At 40.5% G+C, this 12,318-nt stretch overlaps 1 protein-coding gene across 2 annotated transcripts in view; it reads right to left on the bottom strand.

Moving 5' to 3' along the window:
• Positions 1 to 12,084, bottom strand: part of LOC107089723 (hepatocyte nuclear factor 6-like) — a 23,443-nt gene extending 11,359 nt beyond the window's left edge. For both annotated transcript variants that reach the window (XM_015382656.1, XM_015382657.1), the window contains exon 1: positions 10,727 to 12,084. In XM_015382656.1, coding sequence (XP_015238142.1) covers positions 10,727 to 11,765 — 1,039 coding nt within the window. In that variant the 5' untranslated portion in view covers positions 11,766 to 12,084. The remainder of the gene's footprint in view (positions 1 to 10,726) is intronic.
• Between the last annotated feature and the right edge of the window lie 234 nt (positions 12,085 to 12,318).

Raw genomic sequence — 12,318 nt, 5'->3', positions numbered from 1 at the left:
ATATATATATATATATATATATTGTCACAAAAACATAAGAAGATATATTAACTATAAGGTTAGAGATATATGCTTGCACAGGCATATATCTGATTTTCCTATTTTCCCGGCAGGGATTTTTATTTCGTGTTGCATTTGAAACTACAATTATTAATCTTCGAATAACCCGCAGCCAGTTTGTTATATGTAATAACATGTAACACACATGCTTTATGTGCTTACATCGATTCATTCATCAATTGATTCCGCAGCCGTTTTGTTCCTTTGTTGATCTTCGTGGGGTTGCCCAACCGGAGTTTCGGGTTGCATCTGTGGGTACGATTAGCCGCGTGTGTGTTTGTGCGCGCGCGCGCGTGCATCAGTGTGTGTTTGTGGTTTTGTTGCGATCGAACCTGCGGACAGAGCCACTGCTTCCTTACAAACCAACAACAGCCTCTTATATCTTTGGCTTTCATTTGTTAATATAAGGTTAAAAAATAATATTACTTTAATTTTAATTAATCCAAAAATACAGATATGCTTCGTTCAACTGAGGGCCCTAAGGTCAGGGCCTTACCATTTTACAGTTCTGTAGCAAAAATCTTATTTATTTCTTTATTCATTTTTAAACTATAAGGAGAATGAATTTTGGTATATTTATTCTTATTGTGAAGATTTAATCGTATCTAGTGTTTGAATTAAAATGCAAAATTCTCTTCAAATTAATTAGATGTTTTTATTTATTTTATTTTTTTTTCCTGCACTAGGCATGGTAATAAAAAATATTTCTCTTACATCCCCCTATCACATGAAAGCTCGCCTCTCTTTAATTGCGCGGCCGATATCTTTGCATTGTGTTCTTAGCCATGCGCATTAAACGAGCTATTATCGCCTCTTTAATAACCGATGGCCTGCCAGGGGTGCAGATAAGCTCGGAATGAGCAGAATCAGTGCAGCTTCAGCTGATTTATAACATTTTGGGAGCAACTCTTCCAGCTCACACGGTTTCCAAAGATATATAAATAATTGAAAGACTCGGTGTTGGAGCAGGAATATCTGATCCTTCAACTCTGTTTATTTATTTAGCGCATATCTCAACTCATATCATCTCAATACTCTTTACAGAGACAATTCAACATGATCATGCAGTAAGATTGGTTTAAAAGTTACATACTGTACTTCCTCACAGCTGATTTGCTGATTTCTTTCTGGGCAAACTTAACTGAAGTCCCACTTTTACTCGGAGAGATGTGGGCAGATATACCTGCACAAAGCAGACACTGTTATTTATTTATTTTTGGAGAGGTGCCCTTTGGTGTTACATAACGATAGTCTGAACCCAATCAGCACAATGCTGATGTAGACTGATCTGCATTTGAATTGCGCAATAATCTGCTGTTTGAAACCTCTACTTAAACTGGCTCTTATGCAAACTGCCACAGATTGTCAAAGGTCAAAAACTCTCCTTCTGATTAGTTTTTTTCCCCCATTTCCCTGTTTCAACACATTTCTACACACAATGGCTCACACCCCAGAGAAGCATAGAGCTGGGGACTCACACACACCCTTCATCACTAAGAAAAATACGTTTACTAGTCCAGTAGGGCTATTTCATATAAATAGGCTCCTCTGGAACAGTACTAATGAGGCTTTACCTAGATCTAAGCCTAAACCTTTTTCAAGGCCTAAACCTAGATTATCTTAATTTCAAATATGTCTTATTCTGCTTAAGTTTGGTATCAGGTTTCATATTATGTTTGTTGTACTTTTTTTTTTTTTTGCGAAAGATGTGGTTTTACATGAAACGAAAAATAAATGCAATATTATCACTAGCACATATGTTATCAAAATTTATCTCATTTCTACTAAGCTGAAGAAAAAAAAACTTTTGACCTTAAAGGGAGAGTTCTAGGTGCATTTATTGAATATTCAGTTTTCAATACTTGACTTGTAAAGTACTGATGGGAGCTGATTGGATATCGGCTAACAGAGATTTCTCATTTTGATTAACTTGTTTTGTCTCAAATATAAATCATAGTTTCCTATTCAGCCATTAAAAAGAGAGATTTTTTTTTTTTTATTAGGGCTGTGCAAGTTAACGTGTTAATTTCACGTTACTTCATTAGATTAAACACTGATATTTTCTTTATCAGACATTAAGGCGCGCTGCTTTTATACTCTAAAACAGAAGGTGGCGATAATGCGGCAAGGACCTGGGTGTCAGCCCGCTGGTGTTTCAAACAGCAGAAGAAGAGGGCAGTGCTGGCTGCTGTGAAACCAGGAAAAGAAAAAGCAAAATGCAGGAAAACCAATGCAGACATGGAGAAGCGTAATGCCATTAAGCTTTTAAAATGGCAATTTTTAGTTTAAAGTGCTTCCCGGCGGCGGATATGATAGACAAAAGTTATTTGTTACCATTGCCAAGCTGAATTTTCTTATCTCCGAAGAAACTCGAGCTTAAGCTATCACCTCAATGCCAAACACACTGTAGACATCACCAAAGAATTCAATGAATCTGGGAGTGAAGCTTCCGGCAGACCTAAGATAATGCAGTGTTTGGTAGAACTACCAATAAACAAAAGCAAGAGAAGCTAATCAATGCTATAACGAACTGGATAGCTACACACCGTAGACCGCTTAGGGTTGTCAAAGACATTGGTCTGAAAAACATTATGAGAATCACAAACAATTACAGCAGTCACTAAATGCTCTTACAGCGGACTACTGGACATCAATCGGCAATCATAACTATCTCGGAGTTATGGCACATTATACAGATGAGAAGAGGGCGCTATATTCACAAGATTCCTAATGAAAACAGAAGAGCAACATTTTTCTTGAATATACTTCACTGAGGTTATTCTTGTGTGCCTTAGCAACTGGCTTAATGCTGAGGAATTAATAGAAAAAAATATCCAGTAAAACATGCACTTTATGTTATAGTCCTCTGTAAAGGAAGTTTCAAAGGTGTTATTTTGTGTGCTTCAAACTGGTATTGAACATAGACTGGGCTATGTCAATACCTACCCCCTGTTAAAAGTTTCTGCTGTTACCTCCGAACTGTGTCCTATCAGTGGTAATAAGCTTTAATTTATTGTTACTATTATTTATTATATATTATTTTTTGTTTAGATTTACACAAAATGTTACCGATAAGTGCTGATGTTAAGTGATAGCATGATAAATGTTATGGTACTTTCATTCATATGGCAGAATATTGAAATAAAAATTGCTCTTTACACTACTTTTTTATTTCATTCTCACAATTTGCATCTACAATGCAATTATTTGCAGTTAATCAGTCAAATTATGTGATTAATTGTGATTAAAGATTTCAATTGTTGCCCAGCCCTGCTTTTTATATGAACTATGTTTGATTATGTGTCTGTCCATATATGAGTCTAAACCAGTTTTATTTTTCAGTTATAATGTAACTATATTTACAAGTCTTAAGGGTTGACAAATAAACTATATGAGGTCAGTATTGTGCACACGACAAACCCATTTGCAACTGAGCAATTTCGGGTTAGAAACTTAAACTCTAAAATGTTGACAAATTCAAATTTCATTACTTGATTTATAATTAAAAATGACTAATGTATGAGGTCATTTTACTTCATCAGTAAATTTGTTTCTGAATAGCATTTAATTTATTTAGTGGTAAAAAATTATCAAATGTTGCTATACTAAATCATCAAACCAGGGGTGATAAATGCACAAAACTGATTAGTCCTGGGGATCAAAATTATATAATTTCAAATAATTATGGCCAATGAGCTTGTACCGATATCATGATTTCCATAGACTTTCATGCAATGTTGGCTGGTTTTGTTTAATAGATTATATTTAAAAAGTATGCTAATGTGGTTTATGGTATCTATGTTTTTCTTAATTATGTTTTTTTATTTGTTTATTTATTCATTTTTTTTATTGTTTTCTTTTTACAATGGATTCAGTCTGGGGCTGGATGTAGGGTGATTTGCTAAGGAACGGTTTGCCCAGGGCAGTATTCCTGCAAGGACCGCCCCTGTTCTCAAATCCTTGTTGCACAGCTCTTCCACTTCAAGACACACACTTACAAACTGAAGTAATAGGATTTAATCACGATTGTCTCAGATTTTCTGGGCCTTTTGTGTATGTTTGCGCGCGCACGCGGTGCCATTAACCCTTGGATGCTTGGCCGCGTGCATCGCGTTGACTCTGCCAGCAATTTGATTTAAAGGTCATTCTCTCCTATCGATCCGCTTCGGCGAGGGGGCGACTGAGCAGCGTAGGGATTGATCATCTAAAATAGAAAAGACGGGATCCAAGAATGTACAGAGTCCAGACCTCTGCCGCATTCATAATTGCCAGCCAGCCACATACCCTCGTGTGAATTTGAACGCGCATGTGTAAGTGTGTGTGCTGGGTGCGCTGGAAGAGAAATGAGCAAATATATGAAAGACAGTATGCACCCTCCACGCACTAGTATTAAAATTCCCTTATTTTTGAATATGTTCGTGTGGTCTGAGTATGCGTGTGTATGCATAAAGACGAAGGATCATTGTGGGTGGGATGCGTAATGAGTGAAAAGAGGTTAAACGAGTGTGAACTGTAAGTCGTCTCATGTTGCTAATCCCACTCTTTCACAGAACTCGAGGGGAGCCGTTAAACTGCTCAGATTTGACAGTTTTTGGCCAGATAGTGTGTCGGGACTATGTAAGGGATTTGAACCGAGGAACTGTTTTAAAATGTGAGTCCTTAATAAGAGGAAAGGTGTTGCACTGTGGGGATGGATGGGAAAGTGGGGGAGTGCGCGAATCATGGCGATGGAAAGACGAGGCAGAGGAATGGAAATCGATACAGATTCAAGGCTTTAACAATGTGGCGTGCATATATATATATATATATATATATATATATAGATAGATAGATAGATAGATAGATAGATAGATAGATAGATAGATAGATAGATAGATAGATAGATAGATAGATAGAGTCTGATTAGTACACATATCTGAGCAGCGATATATTGGAAATATGCTCTCCATTGTGGGATAGAGATTTAATGAGGCTGGACGTGAAGTGTCATTTCATCTGGAATGAGCCGCGGATTTAAAACCAAATAGCCCCGAGGTATAACCTGCACGAAAATGGCTGTTGCTCCCCCCACCTGGGGATTGCAAAGGCGATGCTTGTTACATGTGTGTCTCGGTACTTACAGCACGTTGATGTGCTTAACGAACGAGGAGGCTCTGAAACCACAGATGCGCTGTTTACGCCCCCCACCCCCATCCCGTGCATCAATTATTAAAGTCCCCCCAATCGATCATTTCACAGACTGACATCAAGCCGTTTCTTTATAAACAAAATCAGGAATCAGATAATCATGCATTGAGCACATGCTAACGTCAAGTTCGACCGATTTTTATGAATAAATGTTCAAGAACGGCACCTTTAACCTGGAACATATGTTTTTGCATTTGGGATATTTTAGAAAGTGCTGCAAAATATAGATGACCTTGCATGCAGGCTCTTAGAAGAGGCTGGAGACGTGATTTAAATGGAAACCCCGGTGGGCTCGGTGCAGGACAAGAAAGCAGGATGCAGGGTGGTGTGATTGACGCGATTGTGGATTGTAATATTGATCGATGGGGGAAAGCTGTTGGATGAAATAATGGTGTTTATAGGGCCTACCAGAATACTATTAAGGAGATACTGGTAAAACTCCAACAAAACACCTTGAACTGTCCTCAGCAGAGGTGTAAGGAAGATTTCAGCACCACGGACAGCACTTGCTACAATGAACGCCCTTGCATTGGAGAGAGCCCAAAATAGTGCCATAATGCAACTTAAAAAAAACTCTGTGATTGATCAATTTAGTATGCGTTGAATAAAAACACTGAAACAGTACACCTTCAACAAATAAACACGAACTCAATCCAAATTTAACAGTTAATTAGTTGAATGCCGCAGCTTACTATGCTTTGTATTTCAGCACCATAGACAGCACTCACTGTATTAAACCGTGATGCAGTATTAAACCCTCAGCCATGGAGAGCTAAAAGTTCCATAATCAAAAAGAATTTGTGAAAATACTCAATTGGAAATTGGAAAAAAAATATATAGCTAAAATCTACAAAAATGCATAGTTCGCTCAGTCATGTTACCTTCTTCCTTACTTGTTCATTTGATTTATTCAATGGGAAATGGAGAAAATTAGTCACAAAATTATCTAATACTGAAACATTACTTATGGTTTTAAGGTATAACTCGGAAATTACATTATTTGACATTCATTTGATAAATTGATATGTTTCAATAATAGTTAATTAATCATTAATATATATTTTCAATCTTTTGACTCTTTGTTTCAGATATCAGTAACAAATTTAAAAATTATAATTCATAATTTTTCCTTAGAATATTTCAACATGAGAACCTTAAAATAAGATTAGGCTTGAATTAGTCTCAAATTACCGCCATCTCATTTAGTAGAAAAATCCTTACCATGCAGCCACATACACTAGACATGCATGATGATGGTTTATAGCCCTGAAAAGGAATAGTGCAGGTTGATGGAGTGAGTGAAGTATTAATATTGCTCTTGTATTAAGCCTGTGCAAACTGCTTGCAGTCCATTGAAACATGAATAGAGGCCTACCCTTCCCTAATTTTCCACCATGTTTGTCCTGTGTCCTAAGGGTCTTGACCTGCACACCCTAGCACGTGCTGTTGTCATTCAGATGGTAATGAATCTAATGCTGCTCTTTTTCCGCCGAGCTCTTTTGTTTATTTCCAGGAAGAGTTAGCTCAACATGCCATAACATATCTTCACTTGCAATATAGAGATATGCTGTATTACAGATTGATATAGCATTTAAGTGTTTATCTGACTTACAAGTGGAAGGGAAAAATATTGCCCAGATGTCCTGACAAGTGATGTGAGTGTGAACTACACTCAACAGAGATGACCTGATTAGAACAAAGAAAAAAAAAAGGTGTGCACTTTTTTTTTAAATAACAGCTGTCCCCTCTCCCACAACCTTTTCCAGCTCCCACCGCCCTCTGCTTCTCTCTGCTCCAGGGGAGAGACCAATGGGTGAGAGTGCTGAGGCGGGATAATTGATAGATGCACTGGCTATCCTTATTGATCAGGGGTGTATTGATCCGACCAAATACATTGAGATGGAGTGTGGAATTCAACACAGATGCAAAGACGAATTGTTTTCATCGCTAATGCGATCTTTAAATGCCTTCCAAACCTCACCTTTTCCTGTGTCTGTTGTACACCTGCAGCTTTGCAATGAAGCTGTTTGTTTATAAACTTAAAGTAGACTCTCTAATGTTCAGAGTGCTGTGGAAACAGCCGTGCTTTTCAAAACTGTAAGGCAAAACATTCCATGTCCCTTCCCTCGTTGATTTAATGTGAAGGACACAGCATAAGCCCCCCAAATAGTGCCCACATCTCTGTCCTGTTTTCCTTTCAGGAGTGGATTGTCATTTGAGTGTGTGGGTCCGTGTGTGTGTGTCTGTGCAGACACTGGCGTTTTCACATTAGCTAAGCAGGGCAACTGCATTGATTTGTGTGACTGTGATGAATTTGGAATAGTAATTTGAATTTATTGATTGATGTGGCCGAGCGAGTATGGCCCAGCCTCACTTTCAGCAACACAACCCCCCCTTCCAATCCCCACTAACTCCCACTCCCAGCCCACATGTGCTCGGAGGATAATCGTGAATTTAAATGCAGTAAGTAAAATGTAGCCCCCAATATTTGCATAAGAGTCATTTGTCATTTAGACCAACTGGAATCTCCCTGAGATCTGCTCTGGTGGCAGGGGGATGCACATTAAGGTATATACTTAAACAATGCAGCAGATATGAAGAGAAGTTTGAAGGATGGCATTAGATTACAAGCATGGCCTGTGAATACATTAAGCTTAAAGAATGTGCTTTGTTTTATGTAGGTTTAGATGTGCCACGATCCAGCACAAAGATTTTTGATTATATAAAACAAACCTTTAAGTATTTAAATCTATAAAAATTGAAAAAAAAAGATATAGATAATATATAAGATATGTTCTACATCACAGTCTTTTGCCAAGCCAAAATAATTGTTTAATTCACATATTGGCATACACAGGGAGACTTCCAGAAGGTTTTCTAAGAGGCAGCCAGATAGGAGACACTAATAGTCTTGGCTTGATCTACCAAATCCAAAAGCCTTAAAAGAAATATATTTTATGCTACCTACATACCAAAAATACTTTTCAAAATATTTTAGAACTTTCTTTTTTTTTTTAGCAAGCATTGAAAATGAAAATAAAAAGGAAATTAAAATACAGTAACTCCTATTTGTTGTACTAAGTTTGTTTACAGGAAGTGATAGGCATTCAAAAAGCTGTGAATGACAAAACTGACAGCTTACTAATGTAAAGTGTATTATAATCACTCAGAAATCTGATTTTTTTTATCTTAAAGTGTGTGTTGATGCTGGGCCTCAGTTATAACCAATGATTAATACAGAGTTTGACTTATTATTTTTTTCTTTATTAGTTTTGTTGTTGTTGTTTTTTTGTTTTGGTTTTTTTGTTGTTGTTGTTTTTTTATACATGGGCTCTTTATTCAAACCAGAAAAGTCCACAAGGGTGCGCTCTCCACACAGAGCGCAATTTTCTTCCTTGATTTGTGTAATTTGTGGAAGAGATGTAACATAATCCAGACTTGCCATCACCACACCCATATTCCACCAAAAGAGGCATTTCCAACAATCCGGGGCTGACCTGCAGACATTGGTCCTTCTTGTGTAACTTTTTACTTATTGTGTAATAAACCAGGAAACAATGGTAAAGAAAACTGCTAATGTTGCTAATGCTAAATCCACATGAACATATAACAACACCGATACAATTTTCAAAAATACCCCAGTGCTGAAAAAAGTCTGCATCAAAAGGATCTAAATTAGTTCTATTTGAGTTTTTCCTCCTAATAGAAAAAAAAAAACATTTTAAGAGGGATTTTATTTGTAAAATACCAGGTTATAACTCCTCTAAATAAATGATGGCACCTTTCATTCCTAAATGTATGCACTTTATGAATGCAAAGATACTTGGTGTGTATGAGGGGGCAACAGGGAGGTGCATATTTATAGGCTGAATAATGTTCCCTTATGCCCCTTCAGCCAATGCATTCTACATGTCTCACATGGCATAATAAAATAAATAAATAAAAAATGTATAAAACGAAATCATGATTGTCGTGAGGTTTTCACATAAGACAATATATTCTATTTAAATGTATCATATGGGCTACTTTTTTATTTAGCTATAGGGTTGTGGCACAACCTGCCTTCCATACTGAAGCGCAGGAAAGCAAAAACATTGGATTTTGCCACCTTGAGAAGGCCTGAGTCCTTCCACCGTGAAATATGCAGTAGGTAAGCACTTGTACAGCTCTGAGGCTTCAGTTCAACTGGAGGTTTTATCCTGATGCCGCCAGTGGAAGATATAAAACCCCACAGCCCAATTAGCTTTAACAGCAGTGCCACTTAAAGAGACAATTGTGGAGTGTTTAAATCTTTATTTACCAGAACCCCCACTAAATACGCAAAGGAACAATTTACATGCCATTAAGCGCTTTTCAATAGGGCATTGACTGGAACTAAAATATGCCACTATATCCGCTTAATTGAACTGTTCGCTGAAATACGGCGGAGAAGCGCTGATTGACGTTTGGAAGCGCAGCTCGTCTAAACAGGGGTCTTTACACAAACATCGATGAGAAGGGGGGGACCTTTCACTCACATCGCTGTGGCTTTTTCGTTTTTCATTTATGTCCCGTTAATCAGGTGTTAAAGGGGGTTTAAAGTGAGGGCGGGGGTGTGAGGGTTTCAAATCACAGCCTTAATGTGATAATCTTTGCGCAATAAAAATCGAAACCACTGATCAAGCAGTGAAATCAAAACGGAGGGACGTTCGTTGGTAGACGTAAGGGTGGTGGGGGGTTGGGGGGTATTGTTTAACAAAATAACTACAAATAATATTCTCTGAGGCTGCAGAGAGACCGTGCAGGCCTTTAAATCAAATTTGGAGACGTGATGTCCCAAAAGTGCACAAGGGACACAGTGCAGGGCCAAAGAAAGACGCATCTGTTTGTGTCCCTGCCTTTCAGGTCCAAATCGATCCTTTATCAGTGCGCTACAATGAAAGGGATGCCTGGACCTGAAATATTGATCCATAGGAGGTCATGCTCCCTTTGGCTCTTTGGCCGGGCCTCACACTGCATCCTTGTTGGTAAGGGCGGATGAAATGCTCGTTTAAATACTTTTTTTAACAATTAAAAAGCAGAAAATCAGGAGGGAATTCTCATTGCTATTTGCTTTACTCTTTTCGTCAGGTTTTACTTTAAATATGCAGTAATGAAAGAGAAAAACAGACAAGTGAGTAGATTATTTCCCAGTCTGCGTCTGTGCTTAAATGTGTTGCAGGAGCGCCAAAGCCAACCAGTCTGCAGACTGCGGTCGCACATGTCCGCTTCTTTGTTTATCCCTCAGCTTTTGTTTATACAGTCGTGGATTGTGGCATTAATCAAAATATAGATCCTCCACCACATTTAACACCCCAACTGTCATGATGAAGTTTTACTCGATACGATCGACTAATAACTTCAAGTAATGTCTGTTTGAGCAGCTATTGGCAGTCTCGCCACATTGACTACAGATTGATCCCTCCACATCACTCAGGTTGGTAGCTGTCTCCTCACTCACCTGCAAGCCTGAGCGCTGACATCCGCTGAAACTCAGGCTCCTGCAGCCACTTCCACATCCTCCTGAACGTCTCTCGGCCGGATTTGAGTTTACTCCACGGTTTAGGGTTCCGCAGTAGGTCGGACAGAGTTCCCTGGGACCGGCACAAGATCCTCTGCGCGAAGATAGCCTGCGGAATGCTGTAGCGCTTGAGCTCCGCCGTTATCCGTTGCGCCACTTCCTTGGTGTTTATCTCCTCCACCTGTCCCGACCCGGCTCCCTGCCCTCCACCTACCACCGTCTGCCTGTCCCGGTCCGACAGCATCGATCCGTTTGCCTGAGTGTGCGGATGGCTGTGATGGTGGATGCCGTTCAAGGATGTCATGAGCCCGGCCCCGTGGCCCCCGAGACCTCGAGCCAGGTGATCCTCGCCCCGGGACAGCATGGCTGCGTGGGACTCGAACCCCCCTGACGAAAGCATCTTGTCGTTAGACAGGTGAGCTCCAGGACCATAGGCGCTCAGGGTCTGCTGCGACCCGTGTAGAGAACCAAGGCCATTAGAGAGCGGGGACAGGGGCTGCCCCATTCCGGACATGTCTTTGGGGTAGTGGCCATAGAGGTTACTCATAGAGGCGAGGCTGCGGTCATCTCTCATCAGGGTGAAGCTGCCGCTGACATTCCCAGCAGCGAGCCTTTGGTGCGCCGGATGATGGTGAGCATGAGGATGAGGATGGTGAAATTTCTCCGATACGGTGGATATGGGGGGCAGGTGCTGCAGCGGCGTCAGTGTGGTGTAGGTGCTGCTGAGGCTCATTCCTGAGTCGCAGGACATGGTCATGGCCGGGTGCAGGGGCCCGGAGAGAGCGTGGTCTGTGCGGTAGTCCCCGGCTCCCTCAAGTATCGAGGCCATGCTGGACACCATGGCTGAGCGCCCGTGCGACACCAAGTTCCGATGCGACGCTGTTGACTGACGCGCGTGCGGGGAGTTCATTAAGTCGCTTGTCTGATGAGAGTGAGACACGCCGTGCAGATTTCCGATGTTCTCCATTGTAAGCTCCATCGCTGAAAGGAATCTTTATTTCCAGCCCTCTCTCTCGCCGCTCTCTCCCTCTCCCCACTGTCGCTCTGTCTCGCACTCCTTTCCCAATAATTTGTCAACGATTTCAAAGCCACGCCATTGATTACAGCTGCTTTCTCTAAGTCAATCCAGCATGGTTTTAAAAGATCGCCAACCCCCTCCCAAACAAAAATATATAGGCTATATATAAATATATATCCGCGCCGCCAAAAACCTCAGCTAGGCGTGTGGAGTGTTTCTGCGCCTGCCCCAGATTACTCTCACTCTTCAGCACCTTCTACTATACCCAAAGCGCTGCTCTGCTCGGCTCGGCGGTGTGTATATTGACGCGCCCCTCTCGCTCCTGTTAAGTCGAGACCGAGTCTGTGCGCATGTGCGCGCCCCCGCGGGCCGTGCATCCTCGCTCTCGTTAAGCTCCGTCTAGGGGGGCAATCTGACGTCACTACCTCCCCTTTCCAACGAGTGTCATGCGTTTTGTTGTTCATGTTGCAAACTGAACCTAGAATCGCCGAGAAAAGATTACATTAGGCGGGTC

This window comes from Cyprinodon variegatus, unplaced genomic scaffold (genome assembly GCF_000732505.1).
Source record: "Cyprinodon variegatus isolate N-32 unplaced genomic scaffold, C_variegatus-1.0 Scaffold261, whole genome shotgun sequence".
NCBI lineage: Eukaryota > Metazoa > Chordata > Actinopteri > Cyprinodontiformes > Cyprinodontidae > Cyprinodon > Cyprinodon variegatus.
Note: the sequence above shows the minus strand (reverse complement) of the source record. Positions and strands in the feature narration are given on the sequence as shown.